A 23,397-nucleotide genomic window follows, 5' to 3' on the forward strand; every position below is an offset into this window, starting at 1 on the left:
AAGGGATCTTATATTCCCGAACAATGTTTTTTGAGAAGCTGATGTTAGTCATTTCACAGAAGTTAAGTTTTCAGAGCTACGTGGTGCTTTAAAAAACCAGACAAATCTGTTTTTTATGAGAATTCTGTAATAAGAAATATAGGCGTTTCAAAGTTATCTCTTTTGGGATCGATAATAAAATATGCCTAACTGTAACATTATTTATAACTATGGATATCTGGAATAATTATTAGCTGATAACAAAAATGCTGTTTTCTGATTATAGATTGGATGTTAATGTAGGAATAAACACAAACATTAATTCTCTAGCCTTGGTGTTGTTGTCAACATTCAAAATCTATAAACAATTGTCCTTTGACACAGAAGTTATAGTCCTCTGAGTAAAGGAAGAATCAAGCCCAGTTATGAATTATAAACAAAAGCAGAACATGATTTCCACATAAAAATGTTTGACGAGAAACAGCAAAAAATCTGAAACTGAAGAGGGGATATTTCACTTTCAACAATCCGATATTTTATTTATTAAATATGGCCACAAACGTTTGTTATAGGCATTATTTATATGACTAATTTCATGTAAAAGAGCATAGAAACATATTGATCAGGTATGTAATATTTGTATACTGACTGTTCCTCTATTTACATTAAATTTAAATTGTTATCATTTTTATAGTTTATAAAAACATTTCAGAACAGTAATCAAAAATATATTTAAAATGAAGTGTAATAAATTAAAATATATTTCAATACTGCTTATGCTATGCACTAATGTTAGTTTTTTAACAATACATGAAAATACTGACTTTGAAAATAAATAGATTGTATAAACAATTTTTCATAATAAAATAATTTTAATGAAATTCCAATGAAAATCCAATTTGTATAAAATATTAACAAATTATGGATAAATAACAACAGATTTAACTAATCGGTTATACTACCAATTCTTACGACAGGGAATGAATATTTCACCCCATCGTGTCTTAGCCTTCACTCTGAACTTATCAAACATCCTAACTGAGAGCAGTACTTTGATATATGATAATCTTGTTTGACAAATCGACTGAGGATATCCTCTAGGTAACAACACTAAAATGCCAAGATATGAGTCATCTTGTGGCATGTACTGCAACTGATGTTACGATTACGGCATGGTTTGATCATAACAGTGACTAATGGTGATGGCCTCATTATCACAACTATTCAGAATAAATTAAAACACAATTTTTATGTAATTTCCACTAAACAGCTGACAACAGTTAAGTTGTAATCTAAGTATATTTACTAGTAATTTGAAATGGATAATTAGCATTACACAAACAATTAATTTAAGTACAAAAGTTGAGAGTTAAAATAAGAAGTCAAAACAATGTAAATTATTCAATGTTTACTTTTGTTATCATGATGTAATATCTACTTTAAAATCAAACAATTAAGATTAAAACAGGTTAAATTTTCGTTTACTATAAACAAGAAATATTGTGTTTGCAGTTAATTTTAATTTCCACATTATTTGCAATAAAAATAGACAAATATGTGAGCAAAATAAATGACCAAATAACACATTATTATTTTCACATTGATTCATTTACCACACTCTTGGAATTACTATAAGGCTTAATTTTAGGATCTATATGATTCAATAGAAACTATATACAATTATTCAATCTAAGCAAATGCGACCTAAACATCTTATATCATTAACTAAAAATCTTGTTCTTTATTGTCGTTACTATGAAAATCAAATATTAATTATAAAGTGTTTTTTTTTTTTATGTTAAAAAAATTAATTGTTTTTTTTATTTACTTAGTGAACAAAGAGTCTCAATTGCTTCCAAAATATTGATGTTCACATTCACTGATATATCATAACTTACTCTTTTCAAAGACCTTATTAAACAATGTTTATATTTACGTCCGGGAAAAAATATTGAAAGCATGATAAAACACATCACAACTCTACAAGAACATACTATTAATTTTAATGTCAAAGCAATTTAGTTATATAATATTCAGTACTTTACTCATAATTGAATTCCTCATAAACGAAAATCATCACGTCCCGAACTTTCTCTGGTTTTCACATAAGAAATCAGAAACCCTGTACAATAATTCTTTATACTACGCAACATCCAAGAAACAAACTGATAAATACAATCAAGTACAGCTAAAACTAAAACAAACAAATATCAGAAAACCCTGACAGATCGTAATGCTAAAAAAACATTAAAAGAGTTTTGCCAGTCAGCTTTGTTTAGAAGTTACGAGCATTACTGTATGTTGTCCCCCTCCAGACACTGATAAGACAGATCTGCCCTCCAGCTGCTTACCTCCCATCTGCAAAGCAAATACAGGAACTCAATACTCAAAGCAATACGTGTTCCATTAACTGGTACAAATTTTGAACAATTCCTATCACTAATGGCAAAATCAGCTAACTAGGTCCAGATCTAATTTTAGTTACAGCAAACATAAAACTGGATCCAGAGTAACTAAATAATTAGGTCTGCAGGTTTTCTTTTTTTATATTATTAAACAACAAAAATCTATATTCATAATTCACATTGTGCTATGACTTTCAATAAAATATTTATTTATATAAAAATTTACTTTTCAGCAACAGCACACATAAATCATTCAATAAATTAAAACAATTTGAACACAATGAAGTTAGCTGTTAATTTTGCAGCTCCATTTTATGTATTTGTATATGATATTTGTGTGTGATTAAAGTATTATTTAGTCATAACGTAATAAAAATGTTACGTTGAACTATTTTAAAACGTATGTATACACATTCCTAGAAAATATTACGACAAACCTTTTGTTTAGTCAACTGCTGGCTTCAACTACGATACAATACAATACGGTCAATCAGACAAGAAAAAATATCCCTGTCACTGCCACCCTGAGGCTTTATTGTAACTTAACCGTGACATCTATAGAACCCAGGACATCTTGAGGCTCTTGATAAACCTCAAGACGTCCCTAAGAGCTAAAATTCCAACCTCAGCAGCTTATGGGGTAGAAGTATTCACAACTTATAAGTCTGGAACCCTTTTTTGGGTCAGCTATGTTTCAAGTAACAATTGTGTCACAAAATGGGTGACTGCAGAGACTTCTCACTTGTGGAAAAGTCTTCCATATCTGAGAAAAGCAAAAGCTGTCCTAGAATCTAAATTGATAGGTAGCAAAGCTATTCTTGGACTTCCGACGACTAGACATCAGTTTAATCTTAAATTCGTTGACTAGACATTAACTATAACCTTTTAAGAAGTCTCTGGGTCGGACATATGTCACTTCTGTAAGGACTCCATAGAAACTACCATACACGTCAACTGTGATAATGAAGGATTGCCTTGACTAGGTGGAGACGCCTTTACAGAGCATTCCTCGCCAATCAGTCTTTTGTCTCATTCCGCACAATCTCAAACTTGAGATACAAAAATGAGTGATCTCAATACTGCTTGACTGTCTATAGATATTAGCACCCTTCGGTTTTCTTGATAAGTTGATCCAAGCAAACACATGCAATGCAGGCAGTTCTGCTCAAAAGAGTCGGGATGGAACCCAGGGCCAAATCTCCCATTGATTCATCTGTATACCAGATGTTTTAATAACCAACAGATGATTGAAGACTGCTCTTACTACTTGGTTGGTCAATAATAATCCTTCTTATACACTCAACAAGCTTATTAAAAGAAGACTTACAAATTGTGACAAACTTAAATATTTGTACTTAAATTATATACTACTTTATCTAACGGGATTTTAAAACTTGATATTTTTTATAATAAAAATATTTTTATTTTATATTTTATTTTATTATATTTATAGATTTGTTATTTTATCTCTATGAAAACATCTTTATAATTAATATAATTTCATAATGGTATTTAATTTTTTAAACACTCACACAAATATATCAGACAGTTCACTTAACATATTACATACACTTATTACAGTACACGGCTTTTTGAGAAATGTAAAAAATTTAGGACAAAGATTTGTAAGAAAAAAGTGGGGAGTTATTACAACTATACGAATTTAGAGATTACAAAAAAGCTGTATTCAGAAACAGATATTAAAATTTTAGTATTAATTCTTGATTCCAATTTCTATGTTATGTGTTACTAAAAATAAGATTTAGACCGGTCTTAAAATAACTATCAGCATTTTTATTAGGCATCAACCATTACCAAAAACATTTTATTCGTGATACCAATGCGAAAAAACGCTACGGTTTTCATTGCCCTCAAGAAAATATTAGCACCTTCATAATACCAAAATTATCAAACATCTGTTTGCTTACACTGAGAAGCAGAAATCTATGCTTAAATGCAACAACGCACATTCTGATATTATGAACATGAGACCAAGTGTATTTTAAGCCCTTCTGCTGATTTTATTCATTATTGTGTAGTACACTTTTCTGAAAAATATTGTTGTTGGAATCTAGTGGAAGAACCTTTGATACCACAACAAATCGGAATGGAGTATCAAGTATAGGAATCGACCTATCCATAAACTAAAACAAGTCTATACAGCCCTAGTATTGTTAATCTGATTGTACCTTCGCAGGTTCAAATTGGTCATCTTCCTCTCCTGTACCCAGTTGTCCATTGGTGCCCATCCCCCAGGCATACACCTCCCCTGCAACAAAAACATAAAGCATCTCAATAGCTACTTTTATTTTTTTGGACTTTAAAAATTAATCATGTGCATGACCAATTAGATAATAAATAGATGCCATTTGTTTTTATCACTCACCAGTGTAAAACATTTGGGTTAATAATTTTCTTATGACCTATTTTGATCATTGAATACATATAAAGAATCAATTAAAAATAGTTTCTAAAATTCTTAACCTATAAGTGCCCACCTTAAGCGATATCAGTGAGCCGCATAGAAATCAGAGATTCTTTAGTTATAATTCCCAAGATTAGAATACATGTCAATAAGGTCATGGCCAAGGTAATCAAATGCCTTACTCAGGTCAAGGTACACACTTGATGCGGTTTTGCCAGATTCAATGTTTTCTATAATGAACTCTATATAGCCAGTAATCAGTTGTTGTTGATTTCCCCTTTGTAAAGCCATGTTTGTCTGTTAAGAGTTCATTTTGTTGGAGATGAGTGAGTAGTCTTCAAAGAACTACTTTTTCAATAATTTTTGAAGCAGTGGGTAAGAGGGAGATTGGTCAGTAGCTGGCTGGTTCATCTTTCTTACTCTGTGAATTTAGGGTATATTTTCGCTAATTTAAATCTGAAAGGGAAAATGCATTAAATAAGGGCCATGTTACAGATGTTTAATGGAATTTATAATGGTTTGTATCTCTTCGACTATTGCAGGATTATACACAGATAGATGGTTTCCAATTTTGAGACCCTCCTGCAAGTAATTACACCTAATTTGTTTACTGAGTGTCTTTTCTGCAATCTCTGAAAAAAGTGTTAAAACCGTTTACATTAATTGTAACATCTGTCAATAACACTGCCTGTGCAATATTTTCAGTCCTTGTTTCACGTGCAACTTGTTTAAGTTTCATCATAGTTTCTCTTTTTATTAGCAGCTTCAACATCCTATTAGTCTATACTTTTCCTGTGCCTTAAGAAATTCTTATTTCAGGATCTTTGTTTTCTTTGTTGTAGACTATCTTTTTGTACATTCTTCTCTGGGTAATTCACGATTTTCTGAATTTGCATGTGCAGAACCAAAGCTCTTACAATGGTATTACCAAAGTTATTATATACTTCGTCAACTTTGTCAGGGTGTAGGACATTTCATTTAGTAGTGCATTCCCAACTTCTGCAGTCAGAGTTAGAGATGTTTCGTGATCCAAACTACCAAACGCCAGTTAGTAGTGCTAATATTACACTACTAAGACAAGAGGTCACATTTTAGACAAAAACGTAGCATCCGTAAATGATGACATTTTACAATATATTTGATATAGCAATGATCTTCAAAAACAACGCTATTAATTCATCCACATGTCATCTCTATCTGTCGCCAGACTACAGATGATTTTAGCTATGAGTAATGTCAACTGGAATCGTTATTGTTTGTTGTCTTTACATGAGTTATTTTGTTATTGTTGATAACTAATATATTATTTAGAACTTAGAATGAGATTTTAAGCTTAATTTGATTATACAGGTCAAAAATATGTAAAATACCAACATGGACTCTTTTTGAGTGCTATAAAACTCACCTGTTGCATAAATTATTTGACTGCCAGAATTTTAGGTCTTCAGTGGAACTAACAACACATTTAGGTTAATGTGCCTTTTTCTAAAAAGTAAACGTACAAGTTGAAAATTCAATGTCTTTATTTTGTATTTTTTGGGTTTTCATTTGAGTGAGTTTGAAGTGCTAAGTAAATGTGAAAAAAGTAAACATATAATTCATCTCTAAAACACAGTTTTCAATTATGCAACATTTAATGGTAAGTAATTGTAATTATTATATGTAGCCTTTGCTGAAAAAAAAATATAATATTTAAACATTTCGATTTTTAAGTTCTAATTTTTACTTTTACATATTCTTGACATATTACAAAACCACTGTAGAGCAACAAACCATTAACAAGCTGCTCTTAAGTACGAACTAAGCACTCACCATCTTCTGTAACTGCAAACGATACAGAGCTTCCGCAGGAGATATCGATACACTTCTTGCCTTGTAACGCTGGGATCGGAGTGGGTCTATCCATGTCAGTACATTTTTCACCTAGACCCAGCATTCCGTACTCCTTCCTGCCCATACTGTACACCACCCCTGTAAACCACATAATATATTGCTGTAGTAGGCTATACCAGTAACTAAGGATTATACTGTTATGACATAGCTTTAGGACACCATACAGGGAGAGACGACAAATGAGTTTTCTTCTTAGGGATTTCTAATTTATTAAGTTTTGCAACCAGGCCTAGCTGCAGCTCTTGCCTCCAGGTTGTGTCGCAAGTAAGACATTTTAGTTTTACAATGTTTAAATTGAATTACTTATAATGCTATACACAGTATAAGATAATGGACAGAAGTTTGTTTTTTTTTAGGAAACTGAGAACTGACTGCTTAATGTAATTTTCTAGAGAACATATTTTACTTTATTAACCCATTTGTATGTTATTTTTAGTGACATTAGCACCTAGAAATTTATATTTTTTCATGGTTTGGCTGGTTTCAAAAACAAATTACAATAACTTGAGTCCTATAGAAGATATTGTTATGAAACATAAACCAAATTAAAGTTATTTCTTTTAACCCTTCAACGCATTATTTAATTTGAACTGAACACCCCCTAAGTGGTCCACTTAATTTCTCGTTTTTCATAGTTTTGTGACAACATTACCTATACATATATTAAATGATTTTCTGTTAAGCCTATACTTGTAAAAGTGATTATATTGCTAAAATATAAGTATACCCATACAAACATGTACAAAATACCATTACAAAATTTACTAAGACATGTTTACTGGAAGTTATTTGCTGTACTTATATTAGAAATTTGCAACTGTGTGATATGTCTTGAAGCAGTCCTCTAGGCATAGGCCAGCCTCACATTGGGGACACCAGTAGATTGTGTCCCTTCTTCTGCCATGTTTGTAGCAAACCACACATCTTTGAGGCTTTGCTTTTTTCCCAGTTGGTGGAATCTTTTCAATAAAATGTTTTTCAGTTAGGCGCATTGGTGGAGGCTCAGTGGATGGTCTGCCTTGAACTGTTCTTGGTACCTCTTGTTGAAATCTTTCCAAATTTCTTTTACTAGCCCTAATCTAAATGTTAAGTGATCAATATTGTTGTGTTCTGACTTCCAAATGATGTATGAGTTCATAATTGTAATGTTTAGCATTCGCTTGAAGACTTTCATCTACCATTTAGTACCTCTTTTCCTTTCCAGTAGATAGTTATCTAGCATTTGATCTCTAAGGTCCACACCCCATATTCTTATTATATTCTATTACAATACCAAACATAACCAAACAAATAAACAGCTAAACACAAACAATAACATCGTCATGCCAGCAGACAAAGTCGTTTCACAGTCAATTGCGTAGTTAGAGACAGCAAGCGCCACCTTGATCGATGTTTTTCTTCTACTATAAACTACATGTTGAACGGCTTTCGATACATAGGTATCGATACACCGATAGTTCATTTCATCTTCTTTCCAACGATGTATAACTCGAATGTATTACACCGAAAATAACTGAAATATATTCATTATAAGATCGGACTGCGCGATGCGTACAGCGTACGTCGAGGGCCGATTTAAGCGGTAAACACTAGACGTACGGCGTACGTCGCGGTGCGTCGAAGGGTTAAATTTATCATAAAAACTTATAACAACACAAATATGTAAACTATTAAATGCATATTTACATCATGTAATTAATCTTTTTTCAGATTCATTGTTCATTGTTTTAAAATTAAAGCAGTTAGTTAAAAATTAAAATTCTGTCCACTTCTTGTTTGGGGCAAACGATATGATGGATTAGGAAGAATTCTCAGTATGTTTAGTGCTGCTCTGTAACAGACAACAGTACAGATACATCAAAGTTTTATGGTATTGTGGTACCTTTATTTCCTATGTAAATACTTATGGTAATGGGTTAAAAATTAAATTTATTACTAAAGTAGTAAATTTTGAATGCTTCTAAAAAAATTTTATGTGAATATACTTGTTTCATTCTAGGACTTTTTTGTAGTCTATTAGTTAATAATTAATTCATGTGCAGCATTGTTTAGACAACAGTATTTTCTAGCTGAATTTGCATATATTTGTATATATATTTGCTATTAGTTATGTACAAATGGCCTATTTCTCATTTTTTGAAAGTATTATAAGGTATTGGTGATATGGGGGAATGGGTAGGCATCCGAGCCATTAACTCATAGTAGACCTCTTTTTGTAAAAATCAGTATTTTACCCATTGTAAATAAGAAAGAATTTAACAAATACCTTTTAAGAAACATACTAGAAATAGTAATAAGCTCGAATTACCACGGTATAGGTTAACACAAACCATAAAATTACCATCAAAGGCTTAAAAATGTATAAAATTCTACTTGCTTCATGGCGAAATCTGACATAGAAAAGGTTTACCATAGTGTTACACGACTGGCTATCAAAAAAATCCATTCCATTAATTGGACAAATATTATAAAGGTATATAAGATGTGATATGAAGTTGTAACCTACGCAATTTAACCTGAATAGTTAGTATTTGTATTTTTTTTTAATGTGTGTGTACTCTCAAACGTAAAAACTTTGAGAATGATTGTTTAAACAACATGACAATATCCATGTAATGTATGTAACATGCTGAAGGATAAATAAAATGTCTTTACAAGTTTGCTGAACTTGCTTAACTTTGATGGTTACAGATACCTAACCGATACATGGTTTTAACAGTTAAACAACAATATAAAATTGATGTCAATTAATATTCACATGTATATACATATAGTTCGTTATATATAGTTCGAATACATAGTTTGTTTGAACTGCTTTAAAGAGACTATATATATATATACTTTTTAGAAAACAATTTCATTCTCAAAAATTTGCACAATCTAAAATAATTTACAAAAACCAGTCCAGTTGAGATGGACTAGTAGACCAATCTACATTAAGGCCAGAATGTAATATACAAGTCCTACATCCTCCCTAGGAATATTCACATTATTACATTTGTCACATTAAATAAACTCCACTTTAAGCACAATACAGTATCAGTGAAGAGTTACCGTTTGAGTCAAGTGCCAGAGTATGATGTTGGCCTCCGCAGACCTTCAGCCAATTCTTGTCTGAGAAAGCTTCTGACAGCGATGGATGGAAGTAGACCTGTGTGTGATCCAGACCTGTGGAGAACATCGAATAAAGGTTAAAATTACATCAAATCTGAAACTGAACCGATTGCAGTAGACTTGGTCACTACCAATACTTAGCTTTTTCAAATCTTAGTTTAGGACTTACCCAATTGTTTATAGTTGTTGAGTCCAAACACAAAGATTTTCCCCTTTTCTTTCTCTCGGACAAACGTGCAGTATGCTCCAGTCCAGATTTGGTCAAATTCTAACCGAGACTTGATGTTGAACTTGACGAGGGCTGGCATCAGAAGTTGATCTAAAACATACTCCATCATATTACTTCATCATCATACATTTTTCCCCTAGTGGAAAGCATACAATATCATTTAATTGACTCAAGTTGTAAAATAAATTTTGAATTAAATACCAAAACTTTAGTAAATAAAGCACTAATTATTATGCTATATTTTTAAACGTACATATTTGTGTAAGTGTGTGTAGTTTTGGTTATAATGTGTTAGCAAATTCAAAACTTTTGAATCTTATTCCATTAACACTTTAAGAGCCAATGACGTTACTAGACGTCATGCCTAAACTAGCGCTAAAAGCAAACGACGTCCACTGACCCAAAATCAATTTTTTTAATACTATTTAAAAGCATTTCTGGGTAACAAACTTAGTAAAAACTGTTAAACAATGTTTACTTAAACAAGGGACAACCATTTGTGTCTATTTTGAAGGTCACGGATCTTGTTTGAGCGACAAAATGGCGGGCAGCTGAATGTTCATAGTCTACCGCAGAGCCAACGACGTCTACTGACGAGCGCTCAGTCTGCCTGTAGCCTTCCGTGAGGTTAGGTGTTTATTCGCCCTTCCATTTTCGATCCGCGTATTTATCTTTTCAATTTTGATGTTAATCAATATTTTTAATCAATGTACAGTGTAGTTTATATATTATTATCGTGATGTCAGAATGTCAAAATAAAATTTTTTCAGTGAAATTATGATTTTACCATTTTTTGACTGTAAATTAACAATAAAGTGTGAAAAAAAATATTTTGTTGTTTTTGTTACGGTACCTCTTATGTTATAAGAATTATTTAAAAAAATTGGTTTTGGTATGTGGGAATTTTTTTATTTTTAAGGTGTATGGCTCTTAGGAGTAGTTTTGGTTATTTATTTGTGGCTCGCTAAGAGTTAAATTGTGTAACTTTTACCTCCTTCAGTTATAAAAAAAATTCATAACAAGTATTATGAATAGTTTCACAATACATATATGATTGATGCTTCATGATTTTAACAATAAAACCTAACACAAGATCCTAAAATCCGTAGAATAATAATTGCACATCAAAAACTTCAAGTATCAACAACTTCAAGTCTCTTAAGTATCAACAATGTTATGACATCCACAATAGAATCACAGAGCTTTTACATGTGCAAAAATATGTAAATTTTTATTTCTTATTTTGTTAATAACAGTTCAATAAATAAGTAAATTTTTAAACTGCATAACGTTAACAAACAACATAGTGCAGTTTAATTTTAACTGAACCGTAGCAGTACAACTGAAACTCAAGGCAAATTGAAGCACAAACAACCATAAAATGACTATTGTTCCAATTATCACATTGGTATTGTTGTTCCTAGATACGTTTTAAATCACCATAAATGGTACTAAATATTTTATAACATTATTTGTAAATAAACTTCTACAAGAGTTCATCTTGAGCTTCTTTGTAACCAACCATGCAATTATTTACAATTTTTTGCATGGCGCTGAGAATTACCTAATGCTGACCCTGGGCAAGTCTAAAATAATGTACCAATGCAAAATTTAATTACTTACAATTGCAATTCCTCTTTTTCTACTCAAGAAACAGACTTTAAAGAATTTAAATGGTTAAAAAATCTTACCCATGTCTACTTCCAAATTTTGGAAAGAAAAAATAACCAACCGTCTTGCCTTGATTTTAAAAACTACTCCACTCCTAAAAAACATCCCAACTACAATATTATGAAGCAATTCGGTACTTACTCAAACCTTGCCGACTACTCCGGTTGGCTCCTCTTTCTGACAGTCTCCCCAGTTGGCCTTGCTCCCCACAGCCACAGGTATACAGTTGACCTTGTCTCGTCAGCATTAGCAGGTGGTCTGTGCCTGACGCTATCCTCATCACCTGTTACAACACAGAACCACTTATTTCGATTCTAACCACTTATTTCGATTCTAACCACTTATTTAGATTCTAACCAATTATTTAGATTCTAACCACTTATTTAGATTCTAACCGCTTCTCACCAAGAGCTTACTGGGTACTGCCTATTAGAATGGCCAATAGAATTGTTAAGGTATTAAATGCTCAATTTGACTGAGTAGAAAAAAAACATCAATCACTCCCCTCTGCTGTTAAGATAAGCAGGAAGTAGTAGTCCTGAGGATGGATTAATCAAATCACAATTAATATACTATCACAAATTGAGGCAATTCTTTTTTGGAAATTTTTGACTATTTTTAAAGTTTATGATTAGTAAAAAATCGTTCTATGCAATATTCATTTTCCTCCTTCATCTTTAATAAACCATTTAGTCCAAAAGAATCCTGAAACATAATAATTGAAAAGGGATAATATTTTAAACTATTATAATCTACATGTTTTTAAGTATATATATATATATATATATGCATATAAATTATATAATATAACATACATGTTTTTTTTTAAAATTATATATGTATTATTAAAAATATTTTAAAGCAGAGGATACAAATAACCCAAACATAAAGACTCGTCAGCGCAGGAAATTTAAAACTGCCATTTAAAAGAATTAAAAGGTTTTTTTTCAGTAGACCAAAGTTACAGCAGCTTAAAAAACTTATTGCAGTTGTTAGAAAAGCTGGAAGTGTTAAACTCAAATTTAGCATCAGAGAAGTATTCAGGGAACAAGATGTCTTAGAATTAAAATAGGTCGATAATGTTTGGTTACGATACAGTGACACTGAACACTTAGCTAATTATTGTCAGTCATTATAACATAGCCCACCCAACATGCCAAGAACAATGTTAAACTTCAAACACTTTCACAAGTTTCTACAGTAATGTAATATCTGAGTACATACCTTATCACTGACTCCCATAAGAGTAGGGGTTTGCATGATACCATCTATGGTCAAACCCATGGTTCCATGAGAATCCTGAACAGAAGAAATAACAATTTTATAGATATCATTATAAAGATTTGATAGTATTATCTTTCATTAATGAACTCTTAAAACACTTCTGACATTATAAAATAAATATCATTTTTTTACATTAGAAATCTAAATTTATATTCATTATGCAATGTCCCAAAAATTAAAAAAATATGCAATACTACATAACTCATCAAACACATAAATATGCACATACTCTCATATATGCTCTCTCATGTCCACACAATAACAGTCTCGCAATGACATGAAAATGACGCATCTTGTTTACAAGTGGAAGGAATACAACAGAAACAAAAGTGCAATAGAAAATAGCTATTAAATATACTGAATTGTAGTATGTGATCACATGTCACACATACCAACATTAAAACCAATTCACATACATCCAGAAAAATTATGGACAATTCTTATTTGACAATACATTATAAAATTCAGAATAATATCTCTCCGTGGGTCTGAGGGCAAAGCCGCAGTGAACCAAAGGCTTGTCCACGACTTACTGGCTCACTGATACAAATTACGCACCACCTAATAAGCTAGATTTTAGGACTCTCCTATAAGGATGGGTCTTGTGCTCAAACTATTAGATATATACAAAAATATTTCACATCTTTCATTTATAGACACTTTTTGAACAAAAACTGTTACCACACTTATGGTAAAAACTACAGAAAGTGGTTTATTTTACCTCACTCAAGCAGTACAAAGGGAACGTATACAGACTAGATATTTTTTCAAGGGAACAAACTGGTATTATTATGACAGGCTTTGTCCCATCACGCTACTTCATAATTTTGCAGTTGAAAAATATTCTCGATAGTGATTACTTAGGCATTTGTTTGTATTGTTATATCGGTGTGTTCAAATGTAACATTTAAAATTTTGAAGCTGGTTGACTTCTTTCTCGAAATCGATTGTTGTTTACCATTTCATCTGTTGATTGTTTGTTTTGATTAGTTGCTATCTGAAATGACATCGCAGTAAAATGGTGTTGTCTTTTCTGAAAGTTTTAGTCACTTTGTACATACTCAAATAAAATAAAAATGAAGTGAGTGATGGTAAGTTTGATGACAAAATTTTGAGTGAAAATGACGATAAAGGAATGGCCTAACCTTCAAACTTGGGAGTGGTCAAAACAAGTTAATTAACCATTTCAGGGCCAAGAGCCAATATGAGATGTTGCAAAATTTTTTCTCATCTCATATCCCCTTGTGACTAGTCAAAAGTGCCAGGCTAAAATTGGTGATTTTGCAGTTTCTTAGATTAAAATTTATAAGTTTTCATAAAAATTAGAGAATGACCTAAAAGTTGCACCAAATTACTCGTATAGATATATACTATCAAAAAATTATATATATATATAGATGTAGTTTTAAGTAATTTAAAATTAAAAAAAAAAATTTTAATAGATTACATAAAAAAATTATTTTTTAATTTCCTTTGCAAATAACTAAAAAAAAGAAAAATAATTTTACCGTGGGAAGCACCTGTATTATATTATACATTTAGAAAGGAACAACCATACAAAAGTTTGTGTTATTTCTCTCATAAATAAATTTTTTAGGACACATTTTGTATAAATAAGCATAATTGTACTTCGCAACACTTTATAAGTGTTAAAGCAACTGACGCTTACATTGCAAGAAACTTAAAATAAACATTCACATTATGGATGTACCGGTAAACGGATGATTGTAGAATCCATAAACAGTTTCAATACAGTTAAAAAACACTATTTACCAAGAATTATTTACACAATTTTATTTGAAATTTATTTACACTTTTTCTATTTACAAATGTACTATTTACAATTTCACTACTGTGAGATCGCAAATTGTCAGTCAATGTAACACTACTACACACAATAGCTAAGCACGTAACAACTAAAACTACTAATATTTACAACCACAAAATAAAATAATGAAGAAGAATCTAGCATACAATAATACGATTACACTAAAGCATAAAGAATTAACAACGAAAGATTGAGTCAGCTGGTAATGTCACGTGAAAATTACGAAATAAAAATGCATAGACCTCCAAAATAAAAATGATATTCAGGGAATTAAAAAAAACATAAAACTTTAATCATTTGACGTCGTATTTATTTAAGAAAACGACGAATATCAAGGAGACAATATATTGCCGCCTGGCACTTTTCGCATATGTCACCGACAGCAATATTTTGCCGCCTGGCACTTTTCAGACAAATGAAGTGAATAAAGTTAAAGTTCACAACTTAATATGATTATTCCTGGCTCTGTTATTGCCCTAACAGCACTAATGTTAAGAAGCTAACATTATCCCTGAAGACATTAATTCATTTTTAGTAAAACATTTAAGATACTTGGGTTTATACATAACTATTTTTTACAGATTTTTGGTACAAATTTTAATAATTTCGTACACATTCAAGTTGTCTATATATCTTACTGAAGCTGGATATGTTCAATTCAAAATTTTGCCAAGATCCAAACAAAAGAACATTTCTCCTATGCATCCTTTCTAAAAGGCCACTTATAATAATTGGGTTAACTGAAATACAAGTTATCTGAAATGGTTGCCACTGTTTATTTCGGTTAACTAAGGTTTTCCTGTATTTACAATCTTTTAAAACTTTTGTTTCTGAATATCCAAGTTATTCAGCCAGAATAACAGATACAAACGTAACATATTGTCTGTTATTGAATGTCAAGGGATAAGTCACTCAGTGACAATGATACACCCCCAATTAGAACCACAGTGTTAGGTGTACCAGGCTTAATTTATTCGTGTTCTGGGTGGTCCGGTTTCTCCTTGTATTATTAATAATTTACACAATATGTAATATTTGCTTTTGTACAAGTTAGTTTTGTCATTCATCATTTGGTCCCGTTTTCATTTAAATCATATTTTTTAAATGTGATGTAGTTTTATTTCCAGTTTATTGTAGTTAATGCTTTGCAGTTACTTCTATTTGATTATATTCACAGTTCTTTCACATTTTGTCACAATTGTTACAGAATTAATTTCATCTACCTTAAGTTTTATAAATTATAAACATATTTAAAGTAATACTAGACAAAAATGTATGAAATGTCAGGTTTACGAAAACTATTAGGCAATGTGTATAGGCTTAGGTGGTCCTAAAAACTGACATGGTAGGCTGCGGCCACAGAGTAGTATATTGTTGTGCATGCTTATATCGGTGCTTTCTAAAGCTGATTCTGCTGAATCTGAAGCTCATAAAAAGCAATCTCAATAGTCTAGGGCAAACTACTCTGGAAGCGTCCCTGGTTTAATAAAGAGTATCAGGGCGCTCCGCAGCACCCCGGCCCGAAAGACTGCACAGGTCCCTCTGTGGTGTCCCCCTCCCACACAGGCGCAGCTGGGAACGAAGAGCAGGTAACCCCAATAATCTGGGGAAATAAAAATCCTGCTCACGGCTAAGGGACAAGGGACACTCAAGAAAGGACAAGAAATTCATGATTCATGACATAGTGAATGACCAAACACTAAGAACTGTCAGACTTAATCTAATTCTTATATTTGACTGACTTATCAGACCTCAAGATTGACCGACAACCAGCCAAAATCTTAAAAACTGATATCTTGGCTAGCTTTTTCACCGTAACAATCGGACCTCTTGACCAACTTTAATCATGTCTAAATACCCATGCGGTGTGTGTGGCATAGGTGTAAGGTATAAGGGAATACTTTGCACTGGAGACTGTAAATATTGGTACCACTCAAAATGCCTAAACTGGACTGACAAATATCATAAAAATTTGACAGAAGAACACATTAAAAGGTGGAAATGCAGTAACTGTGCACTTGATGATACTTCATCAAACGTGAAAGACATACAAACAAAAATACAGAACTTGTCCTTGGAAGAAAACTTCAACCATGAAACATCTTTAACATTAGCTGTCCCTCAGGGGCGGTCTTACTTTCAAGGCCGTACGGGTAATGGCGACCCCGAGGTACCCTAGCTAATGCTCCAGATCCCTTCTCTTCTTGTTCTGGAGGCCTATGGCTGGCACACTTTTCTATGTGTCAGCCTATCTCTCTTCTTCACTCTCTTCTATCTGAGGTAAAGTTCCTCAACTCTTCGATCTAGTTTCCCTTTCATTTCTCCCACTAGGGGCCAAGCCACGGTGGAACAGCATAGGCCAGGGCTGAATGGCTGGTGGCAAACCAGTCTTTACTATGCGGACTCTGGACACCGGCGACCCTCCAGTTTAAAAGCAGCTTACCCAGGCATGCGGGGCTCTGTCTGGGTGGACCTTCCATTCCCTAGCTTCTCGTGGGAACAACATGGAAAAAAAAAACAAACACAAAAATCAAAACAAACCAACCCTTGAAACAGTTCCTGAAGCTGTTTCAAACCTACCTCTTCCTGCTGAGGTAGCTCCTGAAGCTACCTCGCACATACCACCACCTGGCAACACAACTCAAGAGGTTGTTATGCCAACATCCCTACCTTCTCCTCAACAAAGTGCCTTAGGAACACAGGAGGTTCCATTGCACACTGAAGCTCCCATACATGGCAAGGCTTTATCTGAGGAAGGCAGCACAAGCGCTGAGGAAGCAAAATCCCTTCAAGATATAGAAGATCAGCTCCTCAACAGCCCAAGCACTCCCAAGTCTACAGGTACGCTGGATGATGCCACAGAGCAACTCCGCAACCTTAGAATGAAGAGGCCCAATCTCACCACTGCTCAAAGAAGAGAAGCACTAAAGGCTAAACTTCTCGAAAAGGGTGAAGCTTTTGACCCTTCCAAGTGGAGGAGGGGGAAAAAGAAGAGGAAAAAGAATCAAGAACGGCAGGAGGTCTCAACTCCGGGCCCAACTGCGGGTGCCAAGGCGGGGGTGGGGTCGGCCAGGCGCCCCAGAGGCACTTTGGTCACCCCGCCCTCCGCGGAGGGACCCGCAAAGAAGGCTAGGAGGGAAACCCAAAAGCCCGAAGCCCACGATCCCGAGGCCTCTGGTAGCACACCCAAGGCTACCTACAGAGAGGTCGCAGCAATCAAAATGGCCATAGCCCTCGAAGGCTACCCGGAAGCGAAGCTAAGTGCAGAGCAAGGAGAAGCCATCGAGGACGCAATTATGGAAGAAATCCAACCCCTGGAGGATGGTTCCGTTCCATCGTTTGCGGGCACCTACCTAGAGAAAGGTGTTTTAATTGCTTCCTGCATCAACGAACACACCAAACGTTGGCTGGAAGAAGTTATTCAAAGGATAAAACCTCTGGGAGATGACATCTCTCTGAGATTGGGACTGCGTAAGGACATCTTGAGGTCTACTAGGGTGTTTTTCAGAGCTCACCCGAAGCTTCTGAAGAAGACACCTGAAAAGGTACTTGAGATGTTTAATAAGCAGAACCCCAACCTGAATGTAAACGAGTGGAAAATCCTTCCATCCAAGCCAGACCCGAAAGGTTACGGATTCGTCTGCTTCCTGGACGAGGTCTGCTACAAGGCTGTGAAGGCTTCCAACTGTAGAGCCAACTTAGGACTCTGGCAGGTCTCAATTGTCTCCTCGACAGTCAAGGACAATGCCACGAGTTCTACAAATCAACCTCCAGCACAGTAGAGCTGCCTCGGCAGCCTTCTGCCAGTTCTTCCTCCAAGAGGGATTTGATCTGGCATTGATACAAGAACCATGGCTTCACCAAGGGAGAGTGGCGGGCCTAAATGAAACCAAAGGTAAGTTAATTTACTGCACCTCTCTAAGGAATGTCAGAACCTGCATCCTGTTGAGGAGAGGCTTGGATTTTCTAACCCTCAACGAATTCTGCTCCAGAGATCTTACTGTGGGCACACTGACCTGGAAGAATGGAGGCACAGTGCAGAGCACAATTGTAGGCTCCGTATACCTGCCATATGATGCCAGGGAACTCCCTCCATCAAGAGACCTAGAGCTCCTGGTGGAAGAAGCACAAGCCAGACGTCAACAACTTCTTCTAGGTTGTGACGCCAACGCCCATCACTCTGCTGGATGGGGCAGCACAAACACTAACCCCAGAGGTGAGGCACTTTTACAATTTCTTCTAAGTAGGGACCTATTTATATGTAATAAAGGTAACCGCCCTACGTTCGCAACACGAATTAGACAAGAAGTTATTGACATAACAATCTGCACACAAGGTATACTTGGAATGGTTGATAAGTGGCACGTAAGCGAAGAGGCCTCATTATCGGATCACAGGTATATCCGCTTTAACCTGCAAGATGAGGCTGCAGAGGTCCTCTATCGCAATCCCAGGAGGACTGACTGGTTGGGATATAAGTCTGACCTTCAGTCACAGTTGGGATCGGTAGGCGGAAGGGTGCGATGCTTCACAGACATAGATCAGATAGCTTCTGACCTGCAGAATGCTAGAATCAATAGCTTCCACGACAATTGCCCATTGCGACGGGGGAAGAGTCGAACCAATACTAAGTGGTGGACTGCGGACCTCGCTCGCAAAAGGGCTAATGTCAGGAAGCTGTACAATCAATGCAAAAGGAGCCGTATCTGGGAGTCCTATCATAGAGCTCTTACAGAATACAGCCTAGCGATTAAAAAAGCAAAACAAAGTTCCTGGAGGCAGTTTACACAGAAGGTAAATGAGTTAAGCGCGGCAGCTAGACTGCAACGCTTACTAGCCTCAAGTCCAACCGGTCACTTGGGATCTTTAAGGTCCCAGGGAGGTCAACACACTTCCGGGTCTAGTGATAGCCTCAAACTTCTCCTTGAGACTCACTTCCCTGACTGTATCTTTGAGAATGACGACACTGGAACGTCTGGTAACCGCGAGGCAGGCTCACGGCCAAGAGCTTGTCGTGGTAGCTGGGCCATTGCCAGAAGGATTGTCACTCTCTCTAAAGCCAAATGGGCAATTTCTAAATTTGCCCCTTTCAAATCTGCAGGAGGGGATGGAATCTTTCCGGCCCTGCTTCAACAAGGGCCGGAGAATCTCCTTACCCTTCTATGTGAACTATTCAGGGCGAGCCTAGCCTATGGGTACATACCACAAGTCTGGCGTCTCAACAGGGTGGTCTTCATCCCTAAAAAAGGGAGAGCGGACTACTCTGTCCCTAAATCTTTTCGTCCCATCAGTTTATCTTCGTTTCTACTGAAAACATTAGAAAGACTGGTGGAGAGGCACCTGAGAAAGGGAGTTCTCTCAGACACTCCCCTTCATCGCAACCAACATGCATACCAGCAAGGCAAATCCTGTGAATCAGCACTGCACCAACTAGTCAGTAGGATTGAGGATAGCCTGTCCGCCAAGGAATTGGCATTGTGCACCTTCAAAGACATTGAAGGAGCTTTCGACAATGCCAAATTCACTGCAATGGTAAGTGGAGCACAGCGACGTGGCCTCGAGCCAGCTCTGTGCCGGTGGCTTAGGGCCATGCTGTGCTCCAGACGGATCAGGGCCGATCTTAATGAAGTATCGCTTGTGATCGCACCCACAAGGGGATGTCCTCAAGGAGGCATCCTGTCACCTCTACTGTGGAACCTAGTAGTAGATGGTCTACTTGAGGACCTTACTAACAACGGAATCTATGTCCAAGGATATGCAGACGACATAGTCCTTATGGTACAGGGAAAATATACAAATGTTGTTGTTGATATCATGAATACCAACCTTCAACATGTACACAACTGGTGTCAGGGAGAGGGACTGAAAGTAAATCCCTCTAAGACAGTAGTTGTACCATTCACTAGGAAAAAGAACCTAGAGTCTCTTTCTAGGCTGAAACTCGCATCCACTCAGCTGGAGTGGTCAAAGACAGTCAAATATTTAGGACTGACTCTAGATCATAAGCTTACGTGGAATGATCATCTTAATAATATCCTGCACAAAGCAAAGTGGGCGCTCATGACGTCCAGGAGACTTGCAGGATTCTCATGGGGCGTAAAACCCCACATAGCACTATGGCTTTACAAAGCAGTTGTAAGGCCTCAAATCACTTATGGTTCATTAGTCTGGTGGACAAAGGTGAATCAGGTAACTGCCAAAGCCAAGCTTGAAAGCTTACAAAGGCTTGGCACAATCTTTGTAACCGGAGCATTCAGGAGCAGTCCCTCAGCGACCCTCGAGGTGGCTTTAGGACTTCTACCTCTTGATGTCCATATAAAAGCTGAAGCGCGTAAGTCAGCTTATCGGCTGATGGTTGCTGGCTTGTGGAGGAATGGCGCGTCTAACGCGAGCCATGGCGCCATCACTGAAGCTGTAAACCCAAGCGCTATTCTCGAAATGGTCTCCGACACAATGAGAACGGAGTTCGTATTCAATAAGCCATTCTCTGTTGACTTCTACTCCAGAGATGAGTGGAAATCGCAAGATAACATCCCAACAATAAGAAAGAGCTTTGTCTGGTACACGGATGGCTCGCTTATTAAGGGTAGAACTGGATATGGAGTGTTTAGTCAATCCCCTAGAACTGCCCTTAGCGGCAGTTTGGGTCGGAACTGCTCCATATTTCAAGCCGAAATCTATGGTATCCTAGCCTGTGCCAACCTAGGCCTCACCAGAAGGTACCAGGGAATGAACATCTGTATAATGTCAGACAGTCAGGCAGCTCTTAAAGCTCTTGACTCCAACAGCATTTCATCCAGGCTTGTGTGGGAGTGCTTTAACACTCTCTGCAAGCTTGGATCACGCAACTGTGTGCGTCTTGGTTGGGTACCGGGCCACACAGGCATAGGTGGCAACGAATGCGCCGACAGGCTTGCCAAAAGCGGAGCAAGCATGCCATACACCGGTCCAGAAACCGAGTTGTGGTATAAGCAAGTCAGCCGCTTACCAAAATATAAACAAATGGTCCAGGAAGACACACCGCGTGCGGTGGCAGAGTCACCAAGGACAAGCACTCGGCAAAAGACTGCTTGCCGATTCTAGCTCCGGATTCACCAGATGGCTGATGGGGCTGGGCAGGGATCGGGTTTAAGCAAGTGATTGCCTTGATCACTGGACACGGCCACTTCAGGAAACACCTAAACACTCTAGGTTTACGAAATGAGGCCTCGGAGTGTAGACTCTGCAATAAGTCTGAAGAGACTGCAAAACACATAATACTGGACTGTGAGAGACTGGGAGCAAGGAGAAGGGCTCTTTTCGGTGACAAACAACCAGGCGACGAACCAGATGCTAGTATCGGGGAAAAGCTTCTTAGCCTAACTAAGGGCACGAAGATAGGCTTACCCCTCTAACATCAAAGGGGCACACAATAAGCTCAGGTTGACGTGTGAGGATCTATGAATCCACCCCAATATCCCAAAGGAAAAAAAAAAAAAAAAAAAAAAAAAACATTAGCTGCTGAAATTGGAACCGCCCTTCTGTCTGAAAACAACACACTTAAACAAAAAAATACAAGACATACAATCAAGTAAATCACTGCATGAATTAGAACTAGAAGATACCCTGGAGAACACAAAAAGCATTATTAAAGACCAGCTTGAAGAAAACAATCAGCTAAAAAGTGAAATTACATTCATGACCAAAAAGCTCGAAAATGAGAAGAAAATAAGAGATGATTTCATTCGACAAGCCGAAGATGAGAGAACAAACTTCACAGACCAGCTAAACAATCTTATATTACTCAACACACAACTGAGAGACAGATTTGATCAAATTGATGCTACTCTGAAAAAGAAGGGTTACGAAAATGAATCACTCAAAAACGAAAATGAAAAACTCGTTATCTCTAATGCTGAACTGAAAAATGAACTAGAAAGAGTAAATGAAGTGGCTAATAAAGCTAAGTGGGAGAACGAAAAAAACCTTAGTAAAACTAAAAGAACAAGAAATTGCTGCTAAAGCATTTTTAAAAGTGTTCATAACCAATACATCTCAATCCCCCTCAAATGCGCAACAAGCAAGAAAACCCACGCCAAATAACCATTTTGAGGAAAAAAGTGAAAACATCAACTGGGATATACATAACGGGCAACCCCGTTCTCAAGAACTACCTCGATCAAGTAACTCACCACCACCAAAAATAAGGCAATATAAGAGAACCATCCCCAGTTCTATACCACAGATAGTGAAAAGTAAAAAATCTCCACCACTAAATGCTAAAATAAAGGAGAGGGATGAAAGTTATGATGACTTCTTTCTAAACAATATCAACTTTTATAGAGAACACATGAAGCAACATTATAACTTCAGGGAGAACAGAGAGCTTTTACCAGCCAATGAATCCACCTCAGAGCCATCAAATCAACTACAGCAAACTAATTTTTTAGACAACGCCAAGACGATCAAAACCAAAATGAAAACGAAGGAAACTTTGAACTCATCAGAAACCCATTAAATAGAATGCCTTTAACCATCTTTCACCAAAACGCAGACACCATAGCCAACAAAATTGATAGACTCAATGCTC

The 23,397-nt window shown here is 35.9% G+C and overlaps 1 protein-coding gene across 1 annotated transcript in view; it reads right to left on the reverse strand.

Annotated features, from left to right (window-relative positions):
- Window positions 1-1,960: 1,960 nt before the first annotated feature.
- Window positions 1,961-23,397, reverse strand: part of LOC124374073 (regulator of chromosome condensation-like) — a 33,661-nt gene continuing 12,224 nt past the window's right edge. Inside the window, exons 5-11 of the mRNA XM_046832369.1 lie at window positions 12,941-13,015; window positions 11,858-11,999; window positions 9,986-10,135; window positions 9,757-9,870; window positions 6,622-6,780; window positions 4,574-4,653; window positions 1,961-2,337 (exon numbers count right to left, since the gene is read on the reverse strand). Of these exons, the coding sequence (XP_046688325.1) occupies window positions 2,245-2,337; window positions 4,574-4,653; window positions 6,622-6,780; window positions 9,757-9,870; window positions 9,986-10,135; window positions 11,858-11,999; window positions 12,941-13,015 (813 nt within the window). The 3' untranslated portion in view covers window positions 1,961-2,244. The remainder of the gene's footprint in view (window positions 2,338-4,573; window positions 4,654-6,621; window positions 6,781-9,756; window positions 9,871-9,985; window positions 10,136-11,857; window positions 12,000-12,940; window positions 13,016-23,397) is intronic.

Source organism: Homalodisca vitripennis, unplaced genomic scaffold (assembly GCF_021130785.1).
Source record: "Homalodisca vitripennis isolate AUS2020 unplaced genomic scaffold, UT_GWSS_2.1 ScUCBcl_7178;HRSCAF=14743, whole genome shotgun sequence".
NCBI lineage: Eukaryota > Metazoa > Arthropoda > Insecta > Hemiptera > Cicadellidae > Homalodisca > Homalodisca vitripennis.